This window comes from Bos javanicus, chromosome 14, assembly GCF_032452875.1.
Source record: "Bos javanicus breed banteng chromosome 14, ARS-OSU_banteng_1.0, whole genome shotgun sequence".
Taxonomy (NCBI): Eukaryota; Metazoa; Chordata; class Mammalia; order Artiodactyla; family Bovidae; genus Bos; species Bos javanicus.
This window is the reverse complement of record NC_083881.1, coordinates 31751666-31776642: the sequence shown is the minus strand read 5'-3', so window position 1 is coordinate 31776642 and position 24977 is coordinate 31751666. Positions and strand designations below refer to the sequence as shown.

Here is a 24977-nt window from a genome sequence, read left to right as displayed (position 1 = left end):
TATACCCTTTATACCACAGAGAATAGAGTTTTAAAAAATGAGAGTTTTAAACCAGTGGTCTCCTCCTGGAGAGCAATCATTTAGAATTATTCATTTTGTTGGCATGAAGATAATAATACATAGGTCAATTAAATTCCCCAGGGCTGGTAGGTATAGATCATTCTAATTGATTTATATTATTGTAGCCTGGGATATTTTCCAAAGATTATAATTTACTCTGTACAACTATACATAATGTATAGATATACTCATCTTTATAGCAGAGATAATGTGGCCTTATGTGTCTGGCCCCTGGGTGATCAACCCCTCTTAACAACATGACCTAGGAAATGATTCCTTTTGCCACAAAAAAATTTCAATAATTTTTTAAATTGAATACCTTTAAAAAAAATGGTAATGGAATTTCAAAGTTTGACACACACTCCCTTGTCCACCCTAGAAGCTGTGGGAAGGTGATTTTGTACTAAGTGATAATATCACTTATATATAGTTCTTAATAGATCTAGAAAAAAATTTTTTGACTATTTCAAAAGGAAAACAACTCAATGAAAATATAATCATATTAAAAAAGCTTGAAACAGTACACTTTGGCATGTTCATTGACTTTTTAAGGAAGTATATACTATACACTGGGGCTTCCCAGGTGGCACAGTGGTAAAGAATCTGCCTGCCAATGCAAGGATGCAAGAGACGTGGGTTCGATCCCTAGGTCAGGAAGATCCCCTGGAGAAGGAAATGGCAATCCACTCCAGTATTCTTGCCTGGAGAATTCCATGGACAGAGGACCCTGGAGGGCTACAGTCCATGGGGTAGCAAAGAATCAGACACAGCTGAGCACACACGTGATTAGAGTAGAAAGAGTAATCAGCCATAAGGAAACTAAGAAACTACAGCTGTTTAAAAAAAAAAAAAAAAGCCATTTGGACCCCATTTCATGGGCCTCTCGTCAATCTGCTGGTTTCCATTGGCCACTTTGACAAGAAAAATGGGGCCAGACCTGGTGTGACAGCGCGGCGGTCAGGAAGCTGTTCCCAGGCTACAAATGCTCCCACTCTTGTGACCATAATTGCCTCTCAAGTCAAGAAGCTGGTGATTGGACCCCAGAGTTCTGAGTCCAGACACCTGACAACCTCTAAACAGTCATGTTTCTGCCACCTCAACATGGTCACACCAGCAAGAGATGGCCTCTGCACTATTCGTAACTTCCTCTCTTGGCAGGGTTCACAAATTCATACCCAGAACCATAGCTACAATAGATGCTGTTGACCACACCCATCACTGACACTCAGGAGCAAAGAGGATGCACGGACCAGTCATATTCTAATGCTTTCTTCCATTTTTATTTAATGTGGAAACTGAGAAGACTGAGAGCAGTCAGTTTCCAGATTAATTAGCCTAAATTACTGGTTTCCAGATTGTTAGCCTAAATTTGAGCTCAACTATGTATTAAAATCACCTTGTGAGCTTTTCATAAATGCCTGATACCTTTACACAGAGATTCTTGTGTAAGTAGGGCTCAGTGTGGCATATTTTTTAAAAGCTCGTGGGTGATTTTTAAAGCAGCCTATCTTGAGAATCACTGGCCTAAATGAATGGATAGATAGCAGAGCTCCAAAGACCAGCTCAATTGAGGGCACCTGGAAATTTTAAAACAAGACTGAGAGCTTAAGTGTTGATTCATCAAAGAAGTTAATACTCAACTAGATTGATTCCACAACCTCAAACTGAAAAACTTCATAATTTTCTTACTTTGGTTACAACACTAGTTAGAAAATATTACAGTAAATCTTGTATAGGAGCAATTATCAATTAGAACTATTCTGATTATTCTCTGAATGGGGATTTCATTATATTATTAACAATATGTTAAGTCATTTATCGACTGATAATGATAAAGAATTCATTCAGAAGCGTGATTTTTCATACTGAAACTCCTGGGAAAATATTAGCTTTTGAAGGGGTACAATGCCAAACAAACAGATGGACCAGCATCAGAACTTCAGAAATTTTCTGGGGATGAATATGAAGAATGACCTTGTGCCTGCTCAGTCGCTTCAGTCGTGTCTGATCTTTGCAATCCCATGAACTGTAGCCCACCAGGGTCCTCTGTCCATGGGATTCTCCAGGCAAGAATACTGGAGTGGGTTGCCATTTCCTTCTCCAGGGGACCTTCCAGACCCAGGGATTGAACTGGTATCTCTTGCATATCCTGCATGGGTAGGTAGGTTCTTTACCACTGAGCCACCTGGGAAGCCCACTCTTGCCTTAAGGGGAAACAAATTATCTGTGCTTGTTTATGTTTAAAAAGTCTGCCCACTTTGGAAATAATACAAAAACAGGACACTAGAGCTTCGTTTTGTAAACATTCTGTAAAGGTCTTTATACCTTTGAAAACTTTTGTGTGTTTGTGTGTCTTATGTTTTTAAATTGAAACTTCACAGAGATTCTTCTGTAGTTTGCTGGGTTTGACAAATCTATTTACTATCCACCCCCAACGTCCCCCGCTTAGTTTCCTGAAAGAGATAGAAGTATCCAGGAGAAATGGATAGATGGTACCGGTAAGGGAATCATAGCTAAAGATTGCCTGCAGTAACTGGAATTTGTTGATAGTTTATAACCATCTCAGCTCTAATCAAACTTGCATTTTTCTTGACCACCCCAGATTCGCTCACAACACAAGAAGACTGGACATTGACAAAAACGTTCGTTTGGTTCTTTACAGCCACACTGGCAATACTGTAAAATTCTTTACCCATGCAAAGCTACTTTCATCTATAATTTGTTTCCTTGAGGGAAGAAAGAAAGAACTAATACAGATCATGTTCAGACTGACAATTTAAACTCCACTCATATTTTGAGCCCCAGCAAGCAGCTACCAAACAAGTTTACCAATTCTGTGCCATGCCACCTTACCTTAATTTTTGATGTTTCTGAAGTCAAACATTGAAACCAAAAGGACAGTAAGCTAATGATAAATCCCCGATTAAATGCTTTGTCCACAGTGCGTCCTCAGTTAAATAACGAATGAGTAAATCAAGAGGAATGTCCTACACCCAGCATGACCCTAAGTAAATCTACTTCTTTTGTAGACCAAAAAATTGTCTTGAATTTCTTGAATAAAGTGGCTTTCATGGGTCAGCTTTGAAAGTCATTTAAAGATGCCATTATATATTGCTTTAATAGCCCTGAAACCACCAAGCAACAAGTTCTTTGGAATATAAAATAAGAAAGCAAAGTTTTTGGTTTTCTTTTTTTTTTTTTAGCTACCTGTCCAGCCCAGGAAAATCAGTGAGAGGCTCTTTAACATCTTTAAGTAAATAAATGAGCACCTTGTTACTTCATGGTGCTCTAGTTGGTGGAGGTGAGTGAGCACTGGGGGAACGAGCCATATCTAGCTCGGACATCTCATCAAGGATATCAATGACTGCAGCTGGAGCTATTCCACACATTTCAGGGACCCTGGAATCCCCGACCCTCGCCACAGCCTTCAGTTCCCAAGTGCATTCGCTTTGCTTACCTGAACTTGTCTTCTCTTGGCATCCTTGATACTGTCAGGCAGTAAAAGTAGCTTTTTCTGACTCTGGTTGTTTCTTCTGTTTCCTCTTGAAGCTGGCAGCTTCTTCTTTCCCTTTTCTGAGCTCTGGGTCAAGTGTGCTAGGTAATGACATAAGGAAAGTCTTTCAGTGATAAATGGCACAGGAACAGATAGAAACAGATAGAAACAGCTGAAAAGGAGGCTGCGGCAAGGGAGTGGAGGAGCTTGTCTCGCTTCATTTTTCAAAATGTTGCACTAGACTTGAGTCTGTTTTGAGTTCACATTCCAAGTTCAAATTCTGGCTTTGCATCACTAGCAGAATGACAATTGGCAAGTTCTTAACCCTTTTGAGGCTTGGTGTCCCCATTTGCAAAGTGGAAATAACCATATGAGGTAGGTTTTATTAACTCAGTTGATGTATGTATTGGGATGGCCAAAAGGTTCATTCAGGTTTTTCTGTACGATGTTATGGAAAAACACGAACAAACCTTTTGACCAACCCAATAAAATACACAGCACAGTGCCTCCCACCTGGTAGATGCCCAGTAAATATAAGTGTTCCCATCATTCCATTCTTGTAGCTACTCCATCAATGGTGGTTATTATTAGTATCATTATTACTTGGGAACATCTGTTCTGTAATTTTACATTTAATATTCATTATACCATTTATTTAAGAATTGTTATTTTCTGAAAAAGAACATCTTCCCCACATTCGGTATTTTTAGAAATGTCAGTCCTGGTTTTCTTTTGGCTCATTTTTATATTTTCTCCATTTAACTGTAATCATGTCTATCATTTCAAATCCAGGATCCTCATAGAAGATCTTCAGAAAGTACTGGAAAAGGGAAGCAGTTTGCCAGCCTGGAGAAGTCGAAGATCCCTCTCTGGATATAATTATGAAGTTTATCACTCCTTAGAAGAAGTATGTAATCAAAGGACTTTTTGTGGCTTTTTTTCAAGTGCCTCTGTATCATTCAGGTCTCAGGACTGGGGAGAAGCATAGGGACACAGGCAGAAGTTATGTGAAGAATACTTAAGCTCTTACAATGTCCAGGCACCTCAGTTCTCTTCCATTAAGCATTTTATATGAGAAGTATATATGAGAAGTAGCAAAAAATTTTAATTTCACGTGCTTTACCCAACCCACCCCTACAATGGCCAGGAGAAGTGCAATGGAAGAATGTGGTAATGCTGCTATATAGTCAGCCCTTGGTATCCAAAGGACATTGGGTGCAGGACCCCCTGTGGATTCCAGAATCGTGGATACTCAAGTCCCTCGTGTACAAAGGCATGGTACAGTCAGCCCTCAGTATCCACCAGTTCAGCATCCAAGGATATGGAGGGCCAACTGTAATAACAGTAATAACACCCTAACTGGAAATCCATGGAATGTAGAGCTAGCCAGAGTTTGAGGGCAATGGTTTGGCTGAGCAGTGGAGTAAATTTTGATGTTGGCCCCATATCCTCTGCAAATTTGAGTCCCCCTAAAGCCAAACGGCATGTGTGGCTCCTCAGAGCCTGTTAGCTTGTTGTTACTTATTTTATCTGGAAAACATAGGGACCCATCCTATTGCTGCTGCTGTACATCTGGGCAACAACTAGTTATCCTTCAAATCTCAGTTTGTGCAAGAAGACAGCTGGTTCTACTCTCCCAGATGGGCCAGAACTCCCTGTCCCAGCCCCAGCATATTACCTGCACCCATAGTACATGGATGTGAGACCTAACATAATTTTTAATTATGATTAAGTACTTGATTAATGCCTTCCTCTCCTAATAAGCTGCAAGGGCCCTGGGGGCTGGCCATTGCTTTCTTGTTCACCACTGTATCTCCAGTGTCAAGCAGAGACTTCCAAATAGAGGGTCGTTGACAGAATGAATAAATGAATGAGTACATACATTTTTTCATTCTTCCCCTGAATTCTGAATTGAGCAAAGGAATGCCAGTCATAGAAGTAATGAGATCCTGTTATAGTCTTAAGAGAATGTTTGGTTCTCTTGATAATGACTTTCAAAATTACGTGCACATATTTTATGTTTTTAACATACATTTTAGAAGCTTGAAGTTAGCAGCAATGGAAAGGATTTAGATAACTTGATACATTAAAGTGCTATTAACATGCACTAGAAAAAGGTCAAAATTTTAAAATATATTAATATAGATAAGTACATATACCTGTGTGTGTTGAGTTACTCAGTCATACATACATATATGTAAATATATGTGTGTTCATGTGCTCATTAGACTAAACAGCGATAGAAAAAAAAGGAAAATATGAGTACTTTCCAAATTTTTTTTTAGACTCTTACAGTACTTTGCCTGGAAAATCCCATGGATGGAGGAGCCTGGTAGGCTGCAGTCCATGGGGTCACTAAGAGTCGGGCACGACTGAGCGACTTCCTTTTCACTTTTCACTTTCATGCATTGGAGAAGGAAATGGCAACCCACTCCAGTGTTCTTGCCTGGAGAATCCCAGGGACAGGGGAGCCTGGTAGCTGCCATCTGTGGGATCACACAGAGTCGGACACGACTGAAGTGACTTAGCAGCAGCAGTACACATCTTGAAACACTGGGACACTTTTTTTGTGACTTCCTTCCTCTCCTATTGGGCTTTTAAGTCAGAAATGTTACCCATCTTTCTAAATACCTTATTTATCTACCTCAAATATACCTTTTCCTGCTGACAGATAAATGTGTGTGAATGGATCAGTGTCAGTATATTGCTATTACTGGGGAAATTATTCATGGTATACCCTCTGATGTGTGGCTGGATAGACTAAATCTTAAATGCAAAAGATAATGCCTTTTTCTTAGCATCTTCTGTTCAGTGGTAAATTACAATGTATAGGACTTAAACACTTTCCAATAGTTGGGATGGTTTTTCTGAAGCTTACTTCTTTCTTTTCCTCTTAAACACTTGGAGATGAAAGAAATAAATTTTTATTTTTAAACAGAATCCAGAATACATTGATTAACTTTCTGTAAAATTTTGCCATTAAGATGTTAATGACAAATAGTAGTAGAAAGGTATGCTTTAAAAAGGGAACAATATGAAGACAAAGCAGCTATATAGGAGAGCAGAAAATAAAGTGTAATTTTTAGTATCCTGAAGAAAATTAAGACTACAAAATTGGCTTTTCATTAAATTTTATACTCCATACATGCTTTTTGAGTTCCAAGACCTATTGTCTTTCTGTTACCTTTTGTTTATTAAAAGCTCCATAATTGTGTGAGTCTAATATGGTTTTTAATTTATTTGCTTTTAGATTCAAAATTGGATGCATCATTTGAATAAAACACATTCAGGTCTCATTCACATGTTCTCTATTGGAAAATCATATGAGGGAAGATCTCTTTATGTTTTAAAGGTAAAAAAAATAAGAAATTAGCAACTGAATATTTACTATTCATCTTTTTCAGCTTTGACTTATAAGGAAAAGAAGCAAAATGGTATTTCATAGTGTCTCGTATTTAACATCATCTGGTAATTTAAGACTGGTGGCTTAGATAGTAAAGAATCTGCCTACAAACAAGAGACCCGGGTTTGATCCCTGGGTGCAGAAGATACCCTGGAGAAGGGAATGGCAACTCATTCCAGTATCCAGGCTGGATAATACCACAGACAGAGGAGCCTGGTGGGCTGTCAGTCCATGGGGTTATAAGGTGTCAGGCATGATTGAGTGACTAACACTTTCACTTTTTTCCCACTAATTTAAGAAAAAATATTTTTTCCCTTAAGTTTTTGAGCCATATTTAATTTTTGCCATTTAAGTATTCCAAAGAATACTATTTCTAACTTATTCAGAGTGACTGATGAACTTCAAAAATAATGACCTTCAAAATTATTTGTGGGCTGGTGCTGCTTACAATGAACAGAAGCAAAACTATACAAATGTGTCAGAAGGTGTGCGTCACTCCCAGCCCTTGAGCCTGCATTCTCTTCCAGCTACTCACCTATAGCTCTCCATTCCTTCTCAGCCAAACATCTTAAAAGATTTTCCTACATCACTGTCTCTACTTCCTCACCAACCATTCAGACCCTGGACTCCCTGACCTTTGCCCCGACAACAACTCTAGAACTTCTGCATGACTTCTCCTTGGCTCTCTTCCCGTCTCAGAGCATCCTCTTCCCTTGTCCTTTCTATACATGCTGGTGACCCCAGGGTTCTCTCCCCAGCTGTGCTCTCTGTCTACCTGCTGTCTCGGAAGCACATCCACCGCATGGTTTCAGCTATCATTCCAGACTTATCTGTTCAGTGGACTCTGCTCTCTAGAGCTGGGCATCCTCATCTCGACACTCACCAAAGCACCTCAGACTCACGATGACACCACTGTGCTCCAGATCAGGAAACATGAACCACCCCGAATTCCTCTTCCTTATTCTAACCACTTCAAATCGAACACGAAGAACTGACTTTTTTTTTTTTTTTCCTTCTATCTTCTGGATTTATCACAACCTCTCCTCTTGTCCTCACTGCTGTTGACCTAGGCTTGTTTCTGGATCTATTCTCCCTGGACTATTACAATCATGGCTTCAGGACTGAACTTCCTCATGAGTCCCCATCCTCTCATCCTCTAACCTAACTATACACACACACCCACATCCCTCCCATAGAATACAGGATGAAGCCTTATCTGTATGTCATATCCAGGAATGTCATCTGTCTCTTGCCTCTGTGTCAGCTTCATCTCCCTTCTTTCCTCAGACCTTAGAAGCAGTGGTTCAAACATGGTGTGCTCAGCTTCTCTTCCAAGCTTGAGATAGATGTCTTCTTTCACTTGTCTGCCAAGCAAGTTTCAAGTCTTACTCTCCTACTCAAAGTCTTTCTCTCCTGAGAAGCCCTCGTTTGTTCCACAGGCAAATGACACATAGCACCCAATGTCCCCAAAGTAACTCCTGCATATTCACATTATAGTGATGAATTGCTGGTATTTCTGCCTTCTCCACTACCATATAAATTCCTCATCTTCTCATCTCAGAATCTCCAAGGCCAAGCACCGTATCTGATGTTTAAAAGGATTTCTTGAAGTGTTAATATAAGTTGAGTGAATTAATGAATGAATGAAAACTAGATCTCCCATCAATGTCAAAAGCCACCTACTAATTAGTGGGTAAGAAACCATGTTATAGATGAAATTTATATAACAAGATTATAAAGAAAAGTTTATTGCTTGATTCTACAAATCAAATTGTTTTGTGTTTCCTTTATGTACTGTAATAAAATTCGACTTTGTCTTCCTACAAGACCTAGCTATTTCTTTAATAGATATTGCTTGGGAATATTTCTGTTACCTTGCCTGGGGAGCGGGGGTTGAGAAAAAGAGGGCAAGGACAAGGAAAAGGAAGGGAAAAATTCAGCTTCTTACTTAACCGCCACATACTATATTAAAATGGAATGTGTGCATGCTAAGTCGCTTCAGTCATGTCCAACTCTTTGCAACCCTATGGACTGGGGACCTCCAGGCTCCACTGTCCTTGGGATTCTCCAAGCAAGAGTACTGGAATGGATTTCCATTCCCTCCTCCAGGGGATCTTCCCGACCCAGGGATCGAACCCGCATCTCTCACATCTCTTGCATTGGCAAGCAAGTTCTTTACCACTGGCACCACCTGGGAAGCCCTAAAATGGAGAAGCACACCTATTTAACCAACTGCCTTTGTCTTATGTATTTTCCACTCCTTTGATTTGTAATTAAGGCAATAAATTTACAGTTTCTGCATAAACAAGCCTGGACTTCTGAAATCGATAGGAACTCTCTTTGTCTTTTTTATGGGTTACCTAATGAACCCAACTCTAGTGAAGTATTATGCTGAAACCATATTAAATTATGCAGGTCAGTGAATCCAAAAATAAAAGCTTGCTTTGGTAACTATGAATACTCTTGTTTTCAGCTGGGCAGAAGATCACGAGCTTACAAAAGAGCTGTCTGGATGGACTGTGGCATTCATGCAAGAGAATGGATTGGCCCTGCCTTCTGTCAGTGGTTTGTAAAAGAAGTAAGTTAAACCCTTTATGAAGTATCCATTTGAGCTAGCCAGTGTTTTTATTCTGCTCAAGGAACAAAACTGGGAATGTGAAGCGAGTGATACCTGAAAATAACACCATAATTTTGTGGGTTGCTTTTATGTTTATGAAGGCCTCTCAAAACCCTGGCTCAGATTATCTTCACCTCTGCCCTTGGAGACTGGAACTACCAACCCTCATTAAAGAGAAAGAACTTGAGATTCAGAGTGTTTATGAATTTATGACAAATTAGGAACCAACCATAGGAGCTGATGTATGACAAAATGCTAAAAATTCAACGTATGGTGTTCCAAAACATTTTATCATGTGATATTCAGCATGGAAAATTCTACGTGACTTTTGTTCTCCTTCAAAATGATCTCACATATGCTATAGCAATAAGGAGATGCCCTCCTGCTATGGATCTGTGATTTAGACACCAAAGACCTTTAGCATTTGCGGATGTAACATTCGCTGTTTCAGTGCTTTTCAGTGACTAATGGTTGGTGACTCACAGTGGTTTCTCATTTTCTGGAGGCTTCATTTAAGCCATAAGCCTTATGAGGCTAGTATATTGAATGTGTTCTTATCCTAAGAGTGGGTCAGCCTCAGGGGCTAACATCTTAATACGTTCTGATATCTTTCTATTGTCAAGAATGTAATGACTTTCATGGCTTTCTTTTTCAGTTCAACTTCTTAGTGTTTTGTTTTTTTTAAAGACTCCTAAAAGAAAACAAACTACTAGTACAGGTAATAAAAGTGAAAAAGTCTAAGGAAAGGAGGTTCTAAGCCAGAAAATAACCCTAAAAATTATTTATGGAAAACCATTAATGATACAAGATAGTGAAATATTTCAGTTATATTTCACTATGTTTTATGGGAAAGTGACCTAGTGCAGTTTGTGATTTTGAAGACTCCCCTAGTCTTAGAAAATATGCCTCACAAATGTCAATGCTGTACTAAATTTGTAAAATCTGCTTCTCCACCACTACCAAGCCCACACAAGTATCCATTTTATAATGTAATAATAAAATTTTCAAAGTATTCCCACTCAGTGTATTCAGCAATTCATATTCTCTTAAAACACCATTTTATCCAGTAGGACAAAATGCAAAAGCTAACAAACTGTTAACCCTAGCATCTTGTATAAATATCCATTATATACATACAACATTTTCTACTGTCTCAAGTTTCAAAAATGAAAAGGGAATAAATGGTTAAGAACAGAACATCTATTGTTTATAGACTATGGTCCTTCCCAGGTGGTGCTAGTGGTAAAGAACCCAGCTGCCAATGCAAGAGACATAAGAGACATGGATTCTATCCCTGGGTCAGGAAGATCCCCTGGAGAAGGGCATGGCAACCCACTCCAGTATTCTTGCCTGGAGAATCCCATGGACAAAGGAGCCTGGTGGGCTATAGCCCATAGGGTAGCACAGAGTCAGACACAACTGGAGCGATTTAGCACACATGCACGCATGGTCCTGTGTGTTATTATAGAACATAAAATATATCTTCCAAACATTTAATCTCACCCTCACATGTGCAGCCTTTTTATAGCACCTAAACTTAATGTCCATGTGGTAATTGTGTCTCTTCCTATACCAGTTCCGAGGGCAGAGCCTATCTTGTTCATTGCCAAATCCCTAGCACCTAGAACACCATCTGGCACTCAATAATACTTCAGTTATCTGTGAATAAATGGGGATAATGAGAATTCAGTGGTTATGATAATGAGAAATTTCTGGGAGATGACTTGGAATTCATCTCCTAAGGATATGAATGGTACTACCTGGACTTTGCAGTATGCAATATGTATAGCCATACATGGCAGCCCTAGAACCCAAGCTAAATTGAGTCCCAAAGAGTTGATGCTTTTGAACTGTGGTGTTGGAGAAGACTCTTGAGCGTCCCTTGGACTTCAAGGAAATCAAACCAGTCCATCCTAAAGGAAATCAGTCCTGAATATTCATTGGAAGGACTGATTCTGAAGCTGAAGCTCCAGTACTAGGGCTACCTGATGCAAAGAACTGACTCTTTTGAAAAGACCCTGATGCTGTGAAAGAATGAAGGCAGGAGGCGAAGGGGACGACAAAGGATGAAATGGTTGGATGGCATCAACAACTCGATGGACATGAGTTTGAGTAAGCTTTGAGAGTTGGTAATGGGCAGGGAAGACTGGCATGCTGCACTCCATGGGGTTGCAAAGAGTTGGACATGACTGAGTGACTGAACTAAACTGAATTTTCGCTCTCTCTTTTTTGGTGCTTTTCCCCAAATTCAGCAGCTTAAAACAGCAAACATTGATTACTTTCTAGTTTCTGTGGGTCACAATCCAGGTGCAGCTTAGCCAAGTGCCTCGGGTAAGTCAAGGTGTCAGCTGGAGATTGGGCCATCTCAGGCTTGTGTGGGGAATCTGTATCTGAGAGCTCAGTCATGTGACTGTTGGCAGCTTCCATCTTCACTGGCTGTGAGCCAGAGATATTAGCTCCCCATCACGTGGGCATCACCACAGGACAGCTCACAACCCAGCACATGGCTACCCTCAGAAAAGATGAGGCGGAGAAAGAGCGAGCAGCCCAAGATGGAAGCTACGTCTCTTTTAACCTAATTTCAGAAGTGATATCCTATCACTTTTTCATATTCTGTCCAATGGAATACATCACTAGGTCCAGACTGCATTCAAGGGGAGGGCATTAGACAAGAGCACAAGTGCCAAGAAGTGAGAATCACTGGGGGCCATCTGGCACCTTAGAGGCTGCCGGCCGTACCTGGTGGGACTTTCTCCGTAGCCATCACTGTAATGTTTGCATCCTTACTTCAACATGAACTGGAAGAAAACTTATCAAGCCTTTTAAGTTCCTGCTAGAACAGCAGATGGCACAGAGGTTACATAAACACATGTAGTAGTCAGACAGCCCTGGGTTGGAATGCCAGCTCTGCCATTTACTAGCTGTGTGATCTTGGTGGGCAAGTCATAATCATAATCATAATATGTGACACACTCAGTTATTGGGAGGATTCAATTATATAATGTTTATAAAAGACAAGAGTGCTTGGCATATAATAAGCAGTTAATAAAATAAATTCATTTTTAATAGGAGTAGTATCAGCAAGTTGATATTTTAAAATGACCAGAGCATCATTAGAAAGAAAATCAGCAAGGATGTGAAAGAACTTAACACCACCAACCAACAGGATCTAAATCACATTTATGGATCACCCAACCAACAACAGCAGAATATGCATTCTTTTCGAGTGCCTGCAGAACATACTGGGGCTTTACCCCAGCTCAGCTGGTAAAGAACCTGCCTGCCAATGCAGGAGATGCAAGAGATACAGGTTCAATCCCTTGGTTGGGAAGATTCCCTGAAGAAGGAAATGGTAACACACTCTGCTATTCTTGTCTGGGAAATCCCATGGATAGATGAACCTGGTGGGTATGTCCATAGGGTCTCAAATAATTGAACACAACTGAACACACACACAGAACATACACCAAAATATTCCATATCACACACCAAGAAACAAATCTCAACAAATTTAAAGGAAGTGAAATCATACAGACTGTGTTTTCTGACCACAAGGAAATCAAACTAGATATTGATAACAGAAAGATAACCTCCAATCACTGAGAAATTAAGATGCCTCTGAATTACCTATAAGTTAAGGATAAAATCTCAAGGGAAATTTAAAAAGTAAATTGCACTGAATGAACATGAAAATACATACAGCATATTAAAATTTGTGGTACACATCTAAAACAATGCTATGAGGGAAATTTATAGCACTTAAATGTATACATTAAAAAAGAGGGAAATTCTCAAAACAATAAGCTCTCAACTCAAGGACCTAGAAAAAGAGAAAATAAAGGCAAAGCAAGAAGGAGGAGGTAATAAGGACAAGAGTAAAAATCAATGAAACTGAAAACAGAAAATCGTTAGAGGAATCAGTGAAACAAGGAGCTAGTTCTTGAAAAGATCAGTGAAATCAACAAAGTTCTAGCAAGAGAGACAGAAAAAGACAGAACATACAAATTACCAACTTAGGAATGAAAGATATGATTACAGACCCTGCAGATATCAAAAGGATAATAAAAGAATACTATGGATAACTCTACACATATAAATTTGACAACTTAGGCAAAAATATACCAGTAAATAGAAAAACACAAACTTTGACAACTCATCCATTATGCAACAGGCAAGTTGAATATCCCTACTACTATTAAAGACAGTGAATTCATAATTTTAAAATTCAAAAAGAAGAAAGGAATAAATCTCCCTACCCAGATGGCTGCACTAAAGAATTCTACCAAATGTTTAAAGAAGAATAAGACCAATTCTACACACTCACTTTCACAAAATAGGAGCAAACATTTTCAATTCATTTTATAAAGTTAGTATTACCCTAGTACCAAAATCAGACAGACAGTAGGGGAAAAAAAAAAAAACTAGAAAATAGATTCAGAAATCCTTAACAAAATATTTCCAAATAGAATTTATCTATCTATAAAAATAATTCTGCATCACAAGCAAGTGAGGTTTATTTCAGAGACCCAAACCTGGCTTAATATTTGAAATTCAATCAATGTAATCTACCATACTAACTAGCTAAAGAAGAGAGTCTATTTAATCTTATCAATTGATATAGAAAAATACCTTGACAAAATTTAATAGACATTCATAATAAAAACTCCCAGAAAAGCAGATATAGAGTGGGACTTCCTCAACTTTATAAAAACTATCTATGAAAATCATATTGCAAACATTACACTTAGTGGTAGATAAGCAAATGCTTTCTCCTAGGATCAAGAACAAGGTAAGGATGTCCACTCTCACCACTCCTAATTGACATAGTGCTGAAAGTTCTAGTGAGTAGAAGAGGAAGAAATAAAAGACATACAGATCTGAAAGGAATGAATAAAATTTTTCTATTCATTAATGACATGATTGTCTACATAGAAAATCCCAAGGAATCTATAGGAAAATGGAAGTAACAAGATCACAGGACACAAGATAAACATACAAAAATCAACTGTATTTCTATATACTAGCAGTGAACATGTGGATGCTGAAATTAAAAATACATAATTTATAATTACTCAACAAATGAAATAAACTTAGGCATAAATCTCACAAAACAAGTATAGGAATTATGTGCTGAAAACTATAAAACACTGATCAAAAAAAAAATCTAAATATATAGAGATATGCCATATTCATGGACTGGAAGTTTCAACATAGAAAAATATCAGTTCTCTCCAATTGATATCAATGTTTAACATGCTGCTGCTGCTGCTAAGTCGCTTCAGTCATGTCCAACTCTGTGCGACCCGAGATGGCAGCCCACCAGGCTCCCCCGTCCCTGGGATTCTCCAGGCAAGAACACTGGAGTGGGTTGCCATTTCCCTCTCCAATGCATGAAAGTTAAAAGTGAAAGTGAAGTCGCTCAGTCGTGTCCAACTCTTAGCGACCCCATGGACTGCAGCCCACCAGGCTCCTCTGTCCATGGGACTCTCCAGGCAAGAGTACTGGAGTGGGGTGCCATTGCCTTCTCCAATGTTTAACATAATTCCTATAAAAATTCCAGCAAGACTTTTTGTAGATATAGGTGAAATTATTCTAAAATTTATATGAAAAGGCAAAGGAACCAGAAGAGTTAAAACTATTTTGTAAAAGAATCATTTTACTCAACTTCAAGGTATGTAGCTACAATAATCAAAAGTATATAGTGCTGGTGAAGGGACACACAGAAAAATGGAACAGGAGACTCAGATACAGATCTACAAAATGTGCCCAAGTGATTTTCAACAAAGATGTAAAAGCAATTCAGTGAAGGAAAGACTTGCTTTTCAACAAATGGTGCTGGAGCAAGTGGACTTCCATAGGCAAATAAATGAATTCCAACCTAAGTCTCATTTCTTACACAAAAATTAACTCAAAGTGGATCATAGACTTAAATGGAAAATGTAAATTTATAAAAACTTTTTTTTAAAAAAATAGGAAAAAAATCTTCAGGATCTAAAACTAGGCAAAAAGTTCTTAGACTTGACACCAATTGCAAGCTCCATATAAGGAAAAGTTGATAAACATTATCAAGCATAATCAAAATTTAAAATTTTACTGTGTGAAAGACCCTGTTAAGAGGAAAAAAAAGACAAGCTACAAACTTTGCCACATATCTGATAAATGATCCCTATTTGGAGAATATAAACTCAAAACTTGACAATAAGAAAGCAAGTAATCCAATTAGAAAATGGGCAAGAGACATGAAGAGACATTTCACCAAAGAGTATACAGATGGCCAAAATAAAGAAAGCCCAGGAAAAAGGATGCCATTAGGACAATTCAAATTAAAACCACAATGAGCTATCACTAGACACCCATCAGAATGGCTAAAATTACATACACACATACCCCTGGAGGTACAGGGAGGGACTGACTCACCAACCAGTGCTGGGGAAGATGGGGGAAAACTGGATCACTCACACACTGCTAGTGAGAATGTAAAATGGTGGAGCTACTCTTGAAAACAGTTAACACTTTCATTTAAAACTAGACTTGCAACTATCATCAGTTCGGTTCAGTTCAGTCGCTCAGTTCTGTCCGACTCTTTGTGACCCCATGAACTGCAGTACGTCAGGCCTCCCTGTCCATCACTAACTCCTGCAGTTCACCCAATCTCATGTCCATTGAGTCCGTGATGCCATCCAACCATCTCATCCTCTATCATCCCCTTCTCCTCCTGCCCTCAATCTTTCCCAGCATCAGGGTCTTTTCAAATGAGTCAGCTCTTCACATCAGGTGGCCAAAGTATTGGAGTTTCAGCTTCTACTATCATATAACCCAGTAATTGCACTCTTGGCATTTATCCCAGAGAAATTAAAACTTGTGTTCACTCAAAAACTGTATACAAATGTTTCCAGCAGCTTTATCTGTAATAGCCAAAAACTGGAAAGAATCCAGATATCCTTCAATGGGCAAATGGTTAAACAAACTAGTACATGCATACCATGGAAAACTACTCAGCAAAAAAGGAACAAACTATGGAAACACACAACATGAATGAATCTCCAGAGAATTATGCTGAATGAAAAACTAGTCCCAAATAGACACATACTATGCGGCTGCTGCTAAGTCGCTTCAGTCGTGTCTGACTCTCTGCCACCCCATAGATGGCAGCCCACTAGGCTGCCCTGTCCCTGGGATTCTCCAGGCAAGAACACTGGAGTGGGTTGCCATTACTCATTTATAGGATGTTCTTGAGGTGATAAAATTACAGTTGACTCAAATAGACAGCATATTAAAAAGCAGAGAAATTACTTTGCTGACAAAAGTCTGTCTAGTCAAAACTATGGTTTTTCCAGTAGTCATGTACGGATATGAGAGTTCGAGTCTCATAAAGAAAACTGAGCGCCAAAGAATTGATGCTTTTGAACTGTGATGTTGCAGAAGACTCTTGAGAGTCCCTTGGCCTGCAAGGAGATCAAACCAGTCCATCCTAAAGGAAATCAGTCCTGAATATTCATTGGAAGGACTGATGCTGAAGCTGAAACTCCAATACTTTGGCCACCTGATGCAAAGACTGACTCATTGGAAAAGACCCTGATGCTGGGAAAGATTGAAGGCAGGATGAGAGGGGGACAACAGAGGATGAGATGGTTGGATGGCATCATTAGCTCAATGGACATGATGAGTTTGAGCAAACTCAAGGAGTTGTTGATGGACAGAAAAGCCTGGCATGCTGCAGTTCATGGGGTCGCAAAGTTGGACATAATTGAGTGACTGAACAACAACAAATATGGATTTAAACTGCAAGGGTCCACTCATACAGATTTTTTTCAATAAATACGTACCACAGTTGTACATGATCCTTGGTTGGTTGAACCCAGGGATGTGGAACACTAGACATGGAGGACCAATTGTAAAATTATATGTGGATTTTTTTTTCTGGCCATACCGTGTGGCCTGTGGGATCTTAGTTTCCTGACAGGGATTGAACCTGTGTTCCTTGCACTGGAAACATGGAGTCTTAAACATTGGACCTCCCGAGAAGTCGCATATATGGATTTTCCACTGTTTTTGGAGGGTCAGCACCCCAATCCCCATGTTGTTTAAGGTTTAACTGTATAGAAATAGATAACATATTAGTGTTTTCTGGGGATTAAGGAAAGGAAAATGGGTGTGGCTATAAAAGGGCAACCATGAGGGGTCCTTGTTGTGATGGTAAGGGTCTGTATCTTGACTGTCCATTTCAGTACACTAGCTGGATATTATACTATAGTTTTATAAGATATTGCCATTGGGGGAAAGTGGGTCCAGGGTACAAGGGATTTCTCTGTATTAATTCTTATATGTGAATTTGTAATCTCTGTCCATGGAATTCTCCAGGAAAGAATACTGGAGTGGGTAGCCATTCCCTTCAACAAGGGATCTTCCTGACCCGGGGACCAAACCCGGGTCTCCCGCATTGCAGGCAGATTCTTTACCATCTGAGCCACCAGGGAAGCCCCATGTGAATCTATATCTATCTCAAAATGTTAAATGTATTGTGAAAAGAGTAACCAGGTCTCCATACTCCTGGGTTCCATTCTCTTTGGAACCAGGTACTGTTTTCCTTCCTGGGCGGTCAGAAGCCAAGTTTATTCTTGCCCTTTCCTCTCCACTATGTATAAACTTCATCAACTGACCCTGACTCACTCCACCATGGACACCAGGAGTGTTGGCTGTGGCTGTGACTGTCCCTCTCCTCTTCAGCCAGCTTGACTCTCCCATGTCAGGCCCTGGGAGCCACTTCCGCTGCTGCTGCCTACTCCAGTTTAGTAGATGAGTCCCTGAGTCTTGGACACACAAAGCTTAGAAAACAATGACAGAGAAGCAAACTACCTGGCTTGCTTCACTGGTGAGATGGCCTTGATTATTTTAGTTTAAAAACTGCTCAAGTGAATTCACTATCTCAACACATAACTGATAACTGTATTCATTATCTCAACAAATAACTGCTGGCTGGCAGATGTTTTTAAAATGCAAAATGCATGATAAGATTGTGGGTTTTATCTTTTAAATTGAAAATCTTTTAATTATGTTGAAAAATAGAGAGCTATCACTTTCAATTTCAATACCTGTCACTTCTTTTTTTTATAGTATTCATATTATAAATTTTTATATCTTATTAATATAAGCAAAATAAAGAAAACCAATGGAGATATTCTTGGGTTGCAAAATCTTTCTCTTTTTCAATGCGTCTTTATACCAGGTTAACAGAACCATTATTAATGTTATATTTATAGTACAGCAGATCTCAGTTGGTTAAGAATCCACCTGCAATGCAGAAGACCCCAGTTCAATTCCTGGGTCAGGAAGATCCACCGGAGAAGGGATAGGCTACCCACTCCAGTATTCTTGGGCTTCCCTTGTGGCTCAGCTGGTAAAAAAATCTTCCTGCAATGCGGGAGACCTGGGTTTGATCCCTGGGTTGGGAAGATCCCCTGGAGAAGGGGACAGCAACCCACTCCAGTATTCTGGCCTGGAGAATTCCATGGACTACAGTCGGACACGACTGAGTGACTTTCAATTCATTGGTATTACTACACTTCAGGGGTATACTTTGGCCACCTGATGTGAAGAGCTGACTCATTGGAAAAGACCCTGATTCCAATGTCCAAAAGACATTGCAAAGACTGAGAGCAGGAGCAGAAGGGGGCAACAGAGGGTAAGACAGTTGGATGGCATCAATGGAAACGAATTTGAGCAAACTCCAGGAGAAAGTGAAGGACAGGGAAGCCTGGCGTGCTGCAGTCCATGGGGTTGCAAAGTCAGACAAAACTTAACAACTGAACACAACAACTGGTTTTGGATGGAGGAAGCCAAGGGGAAAAAACATGGTAGATGTACTATTGAAATGTGTATCACAGATGTCACTTCACCATGAATCCAAAAAGGAATTTTAAGAAACACTATCTTTTGGTGATAAAGTTTTCTTAAATTTGTCATGGGCCAAAAGGGATGATACAGATACTAAATTCATCAAAGAAAGAAAACTAGAACAGATTAAGAAAGGGAAAGAAACAGAGGTAAATATATAGAACTTGGAAGTTATCTGTCTGCAAAAGTGAACAGATACTACTTGCAGATGAGTAAGAGACTTAAATGGGCTTCCCTAGTGGCTCAGCCGGTAAAGAATCTACCTACAATGCATGAGACCTGGGTTTGATGCCTGGGTTGGGCAGATCCCCTGGAAGAAGGCGTGGCAACCCACTCCAGTATTCTTTCCTAGAGACTTCTGTGGATAGAGGAGGCTGGTGGGCTACAGTCCATGGTTGCAAAGAGTCAGACATGACTGAACAACTAAGCATGGCACAAGAGACTTAAATATGACGACACACACAGGGCAGGGAACACAGAAAATAGAGAGCTAATCAAGACTTACAAAAAGCAACACTCACAAAGCTTAAAAGTAATGGAGTTGAAAATAAAATTGCAAAGGAAACTAACAAGTTAAAAATAGTTAAAAACTGTTTAGCACTTCCTCAAAAAGTAAACACATGGTTACTCATGCAACCCCCAAATTCCACTCCTGTATATATAACCAAGAACAATGAAAACATATATCCACACAGAAATGTGTACAGGAATGTTCACAGCAAAATTTTCCTAATAGCCAAAAAAATGGAAGCAACTCAGAGGTCAATCAACTGATGGATAAACAAAATATGGTAGATCCATGCCATGGAATATTATTCAACCATAATAAAGTACAATACAAACCACAACATGGATGAACCTCGAAACATGTTACATGAAATAAACCAGAAGTAAAAGGCCATATATTGTATCATTCCATATATATGAAATGTCAAGAACAGGCAAATCCATAGAAACAGGAAGTAGATTAGTGGTTGCCGGAGGATGCAGGGAGAGGGGAATTGGGAATGACTACTAATAGGTACCATGTTTCTTTTGGGGGGTGATGGAAAAGTTCTGCAATTAGATAGTGATGACAATGGCATTTATGAACATACTAAAAAACCACTGAACTGTACATTTTTAAATGAATTACACTCAATTTTAAAAAAAAGAAATGAAGTGTTGATACATGCTACAACATAGATGAACCTTGAAAGCACTGAGCTAACTGAAAACAGCAGCCACAAAAGACCACACAGTACACAATTCCTCTTGTACATGACGTCCAAAACAGGCTAATTTACAGACAGAAAGTGGATTAGTGGTTACCTATGGCTAGGAAAATGAGGGGGGTCAGGGAGTTGATACCTAAAGGATATGAAGTGTCTTTTTTGGTGATGAAAATATTCTAAAATTAGGTAGTGGTGACAGTTGCATTACTCTGTGAATATATTAAAAGCCACTTAATTGTATACTTTAAAAAGATGAACTGTAGAACGTGTGAATTATATCCTGATAAAGCTGTTATTTCTTTAACTCAGTGTTAAATAGGGTCCTGTTAGAGAATGTTTATATTAATCAGCCAACAATTTCTTGTTGGTCACTACATTTTCAGCTCTCAACACTGTGGGGTCAGCAGAAGTGTAAGTCATGGGCCAGCCCTCAAGGAGTCTACATTTTATTTGAGGAGAAATATTTGTGTGCAGGAAGTAGTAAACAACATAAAACAGTGTATCTTTGGAGATTAAATTATACTGACTGTAATAGCTGAAGGAATTCAAGAATCAGAGATGGACTTTCCTGGCGATACAGTGGTTAAGACCTCACCTTCCAGTGTAGGAGAGTGTGGGTTCGATCCCTGGTGAGGGAGCTAAGATCCCACATGCCTCATGGCCAAAAAACCAAAACATAAAATAGAAAAAATATTGTAACACATTCAATAGTTTTAAGTTTTTAAAAAAATAGTTTAAAAAAAATAGTTTTCAAGAGTTTTAAAATGGTCCGCATCCAAAAAAAAAAAAAAAATTCTTTAAAAGAAATCAGAGAAATCCATTAGACTTTGAAAGATGACAAGCTTTAGGAAAAATCTCTGGGGAAGTGAGTCTCATTAGACCTTGACTCAGGAATGGAAATGTGACCAGGGAGATATAATCATGTTCAAAAAAAAGACCAATAACGTTGAGGACATGGTATAGATTAGTAAGACCAAATCCTACAGTCTGTGTGAGTAGATTCTAGTGCAATCTGAGACTGACTGAAAAATTATTAAAGTTAGCCTTGGAAGCCAGAGTTTGGTCCAATAAAGAAAAATGAGAAAATACTCTCATGCATGAAAAGCATATCAGTATTAAATGAGAGTTTAAAGGAGAAATACAATGATATATGAATGGAAGGAAGTAGGAGCCTAGAGTGAGGCAACTAACTAGAATGTTTAGGGCACAATTCCACACATGGATAGGGAGAGTGGATGTAGGAATGGAAAGTAAAGAAAAGGTTTATATAGTTCAAATGAAAAAATCATTCATTCATTCAACCAAAGACTTATTAAGCTGTTCTTTTTATGTGAAGGCAGCTTGCAAAGTTCTAGAACAGTACAAGTACTGTAATGTACATTACATTAATGCTTCCCTCAATTCTTTTACTACAATTCTACTGGGGAGATGAGACACAAACACAGAAAACAGCAATAAAGAAAGTCTTTAGGAACTGATGACCAGCTTGATATGGGGATGAAAGTGCAGGATGAGTCAAAGATGGCAAGATGCTCAAGAAAATGATGAAACTGTGGGAGCATCAGCTGAAATGTTGGCAGTTTTATTAGTCTGAAGGGAAGAACCCAAAACCACACTCCATTAAGCAAGTTAAATGATTGATGTAGTCAACAAGTAATTACTAAGTGTCTATCATGCACCAGCCCAGGCAGAGTGTATAGTGGGGAGGGAGACAGGATTTTCAAAACTCTGTCCTCTTACAGCTTGATTCTCCTAAACCAAAAGGAGGAAATACTCTCTGATGAGAGATTAAAGAGACTCTGTAAACAGAGTTGAGTATCTCAACCAAAAGAATCCATACTTGGTTTACAGGTTTAATTTGGAAACAGAAATCCAAGAAAACATCCCAGTGATTTAGCCAACCATAACAGAATTGTTTCAAATATTTTTCTTGAGTGTATTACTCCACCTGATAAGAGACAGGAAAAAGGTAGAGAACTGAAACAGTTCACCACTCCTGTTCTGAGCTCTGGCACGAGTTCACGAGGGGAATCATAATGGTAGTTGAGGTAGGCAAGCAATTTTTAGCAGCAGCCTATATTTAACATCTTTTAATTTTTCATGTTTTTTTCTTAATTGTGGAAAAGCCACTTAATTCTTTGTTGGCAGTGCAGATGGAATAGCATTTGCTCGTTTCTCAGAATCATCTCCAATCAAACGAGGTCATCTGGGCTTTGTGCACTTTTGAGAATTTAAAATTGTCTATCTCCAGGGCTGGGTATCTCAAGCCACGGCTGGGGCTAGCTGGCTCAGAGTTATGTACATAACTTAATTTTTGCCTCAAATATTTCTATATTGCTAGAGCAAATTTTTTAAAATTATTTATTATAATTGGAGGCTAATTACCTTACAATATTGTGGTGGTTTTTGCCATGCATTGACATGAATCAGCCACAGGTGTACATGTGTCTCCCCACCCAAAACCCCTTCCCACCTCCCTCCCCATTCCATCCCTTTGGGTTGTCCAATGCACCGGCTTTGAGTGCACTAGGGCAAATTTGACCAGAGTCTTTACTTACAAAATATAGAATAAGTGGCACTTCCCTGGTGGTTCAATGGCTAAGACTGCCCTCCCAATTCAGAAGGCCTAGGGGTTCAGTCCCTTGTTCAGGGGGCGTTCAGAGAACTAGATCCCCCATGCCACAGCTAAGAGTTCACATGCCACAACTAAAAATCCCACATACCACAATGAAGATCGCGCGCAGCCAAATAAATATTTTTTTAAAGAATATAAAATAAGTAACTCTGGAAAACATTGATTTGACTTCCAAGTAAGTAAGATGTTTCCAAATATCAAAGTAAAGCAGAAAAGTATAAAGGAAATGATTGATAGCCCTGACTTCATTAAACATATTAAAGGAGTATTTAGGATGGGAAAAATGCCTGTGACATGCTGTTATATCAAAAATAAATAAAAGCCAGCATGGACACATAGCAAAGTAAACCTAAAGCAAATGAAAAGACAACCCTCAGAATGGAAGAAAATATTTTCAGATGAAGAGACTAACAGGAATGTAATCTCCAAAATATACAAACAGCTCACAAAACTCAGTGTCAACAAACAACCTAATCAAAAAATGGGCACAAGACCTAAATAGACATTTTTTGCAAAGAAGATATACAGACAGCCAAGAGGCCAAGGAAAAATGCTCAACATCACTAATTATCAGAGAAATTCAAATTAAATGATGTATCACTTCACATCTGTCAAAACGGTCATCATCAAAACATCTACAAACAACAAAGACTGGAGATGATATGGATAAAAGGGACCTCCCTACATAGTTGGTGGAAATATAAATTGGTACAGTCGCTCTGGAGAACAGTATTGAGGCTCCTTAAAAAAACTAAAAATAGAGCTACCATATGATCCAGCAATCCCACTCCTAGACATATACCCAGATAAAACCATAATTCAAAAATATACATGTACTCCAGTATTCACTGCAGCACCATTTACAATAGCCAGGACATGGAAGCAATCTGAATGTCCATCAACAGAGGAATGGAAAAAGGTGATGCAGTACATATATACAATGGAATATTATTCAGCCATAAAAAGGAATAAAATAATGCCACTTGCAGCAACAGAGATAGACCTAGAGATTGCCACACTGAGTGAAGTAAGCCAGAAAAGAACAAATATAATTTATGTAATATGATTTATATATAATAATGATATATAATATCATTTATATGTGGAATCTTAAAAAAATGGTACACATAAACCTATTTATAAAACAGAGTCACAGATGTAGAAAATAAACTTATGGTTACCAAGGGGGACTGGAGACAGGGGACTGATAAATTGGGAGATTGGAATTGACGTATACACACTATAATATATAAACAGATAACTAATAAGAAGCTACTGTATAGAACAGGGAACTCTACTCAATACTCTGTAATGACCCACATGGAAATAGAATTTTAGAAAGAGTGGATATGTGTATATGCATTACTGATTAACTGTCGTATAGCAGAAACTAACACAATATTGTAAAGCAACTATACTCCAATAAAAATAAATTTAAAAAAAAAATTAAATAACTTTTACACTTATTACAACCTGAGAAAAACAGCATGGACATTATAATTTCCATGTTGTAAAATCTATATTTGAGATACATATACATAAGAAATGTACTAAATACTAAAAAATTATGATTTTTATTTTCTTATTTTTTGAATTTTCCATATTTTCTATATTAACAGAACCCAAAATGACATGTTTTAAATGAATTTAACCCAGTCAAA

General features: G+C 38.7%; 1 protein-coding gene and 1 long non-coding RNA gene across 3 annotated transcripts in view; one reads left to right on the top strand and one right to left on the bottom strand.

Moving 5' to 3' along the window:
- Window positions 1-24977, top strand: part of CPA6 (carboxypeptidase A6) — a 294614-nt gene that overhangs the window by 206418 nt on the left and 63219 nt on the right. The window contains exons 4-6 of one of the 2 annotated variants that reach the window (XM_061438926.1): window positions 4346-4460; window positions 6804-6905; window positions 9430-9534. In XM_061438926.1, coding sequence (XP_061294910.1) covers window positions 4346-4460; window positions 6804-6905; window positions 9430-9534 — 322 coding nt within the window. The remainder of the gene's footprint in view (window positions 1-4345; window positions 4461-6803; window positions 6906-9429; window positions 9535-24977) is intronic. The other variant, XM_061438927.1, reaches the window with a different exon arrangement.
- Window positions 1-24977, bottom strand: part of LOC133260508 (uncharacterized) — a 179788-nt gene that overhangs the window by 93982 nt on the left and 60829 nt on the right. The window contains exon 2 of the long non-coding RNA XR_009740839.1: window positions 3518-3654. This is a non-coding gene — a long non-coding RNA (uncharacterized LOC133260508). The remainder of the gene's footprint in view (window positions 1-3517; window positions 3655-24977) is intronic.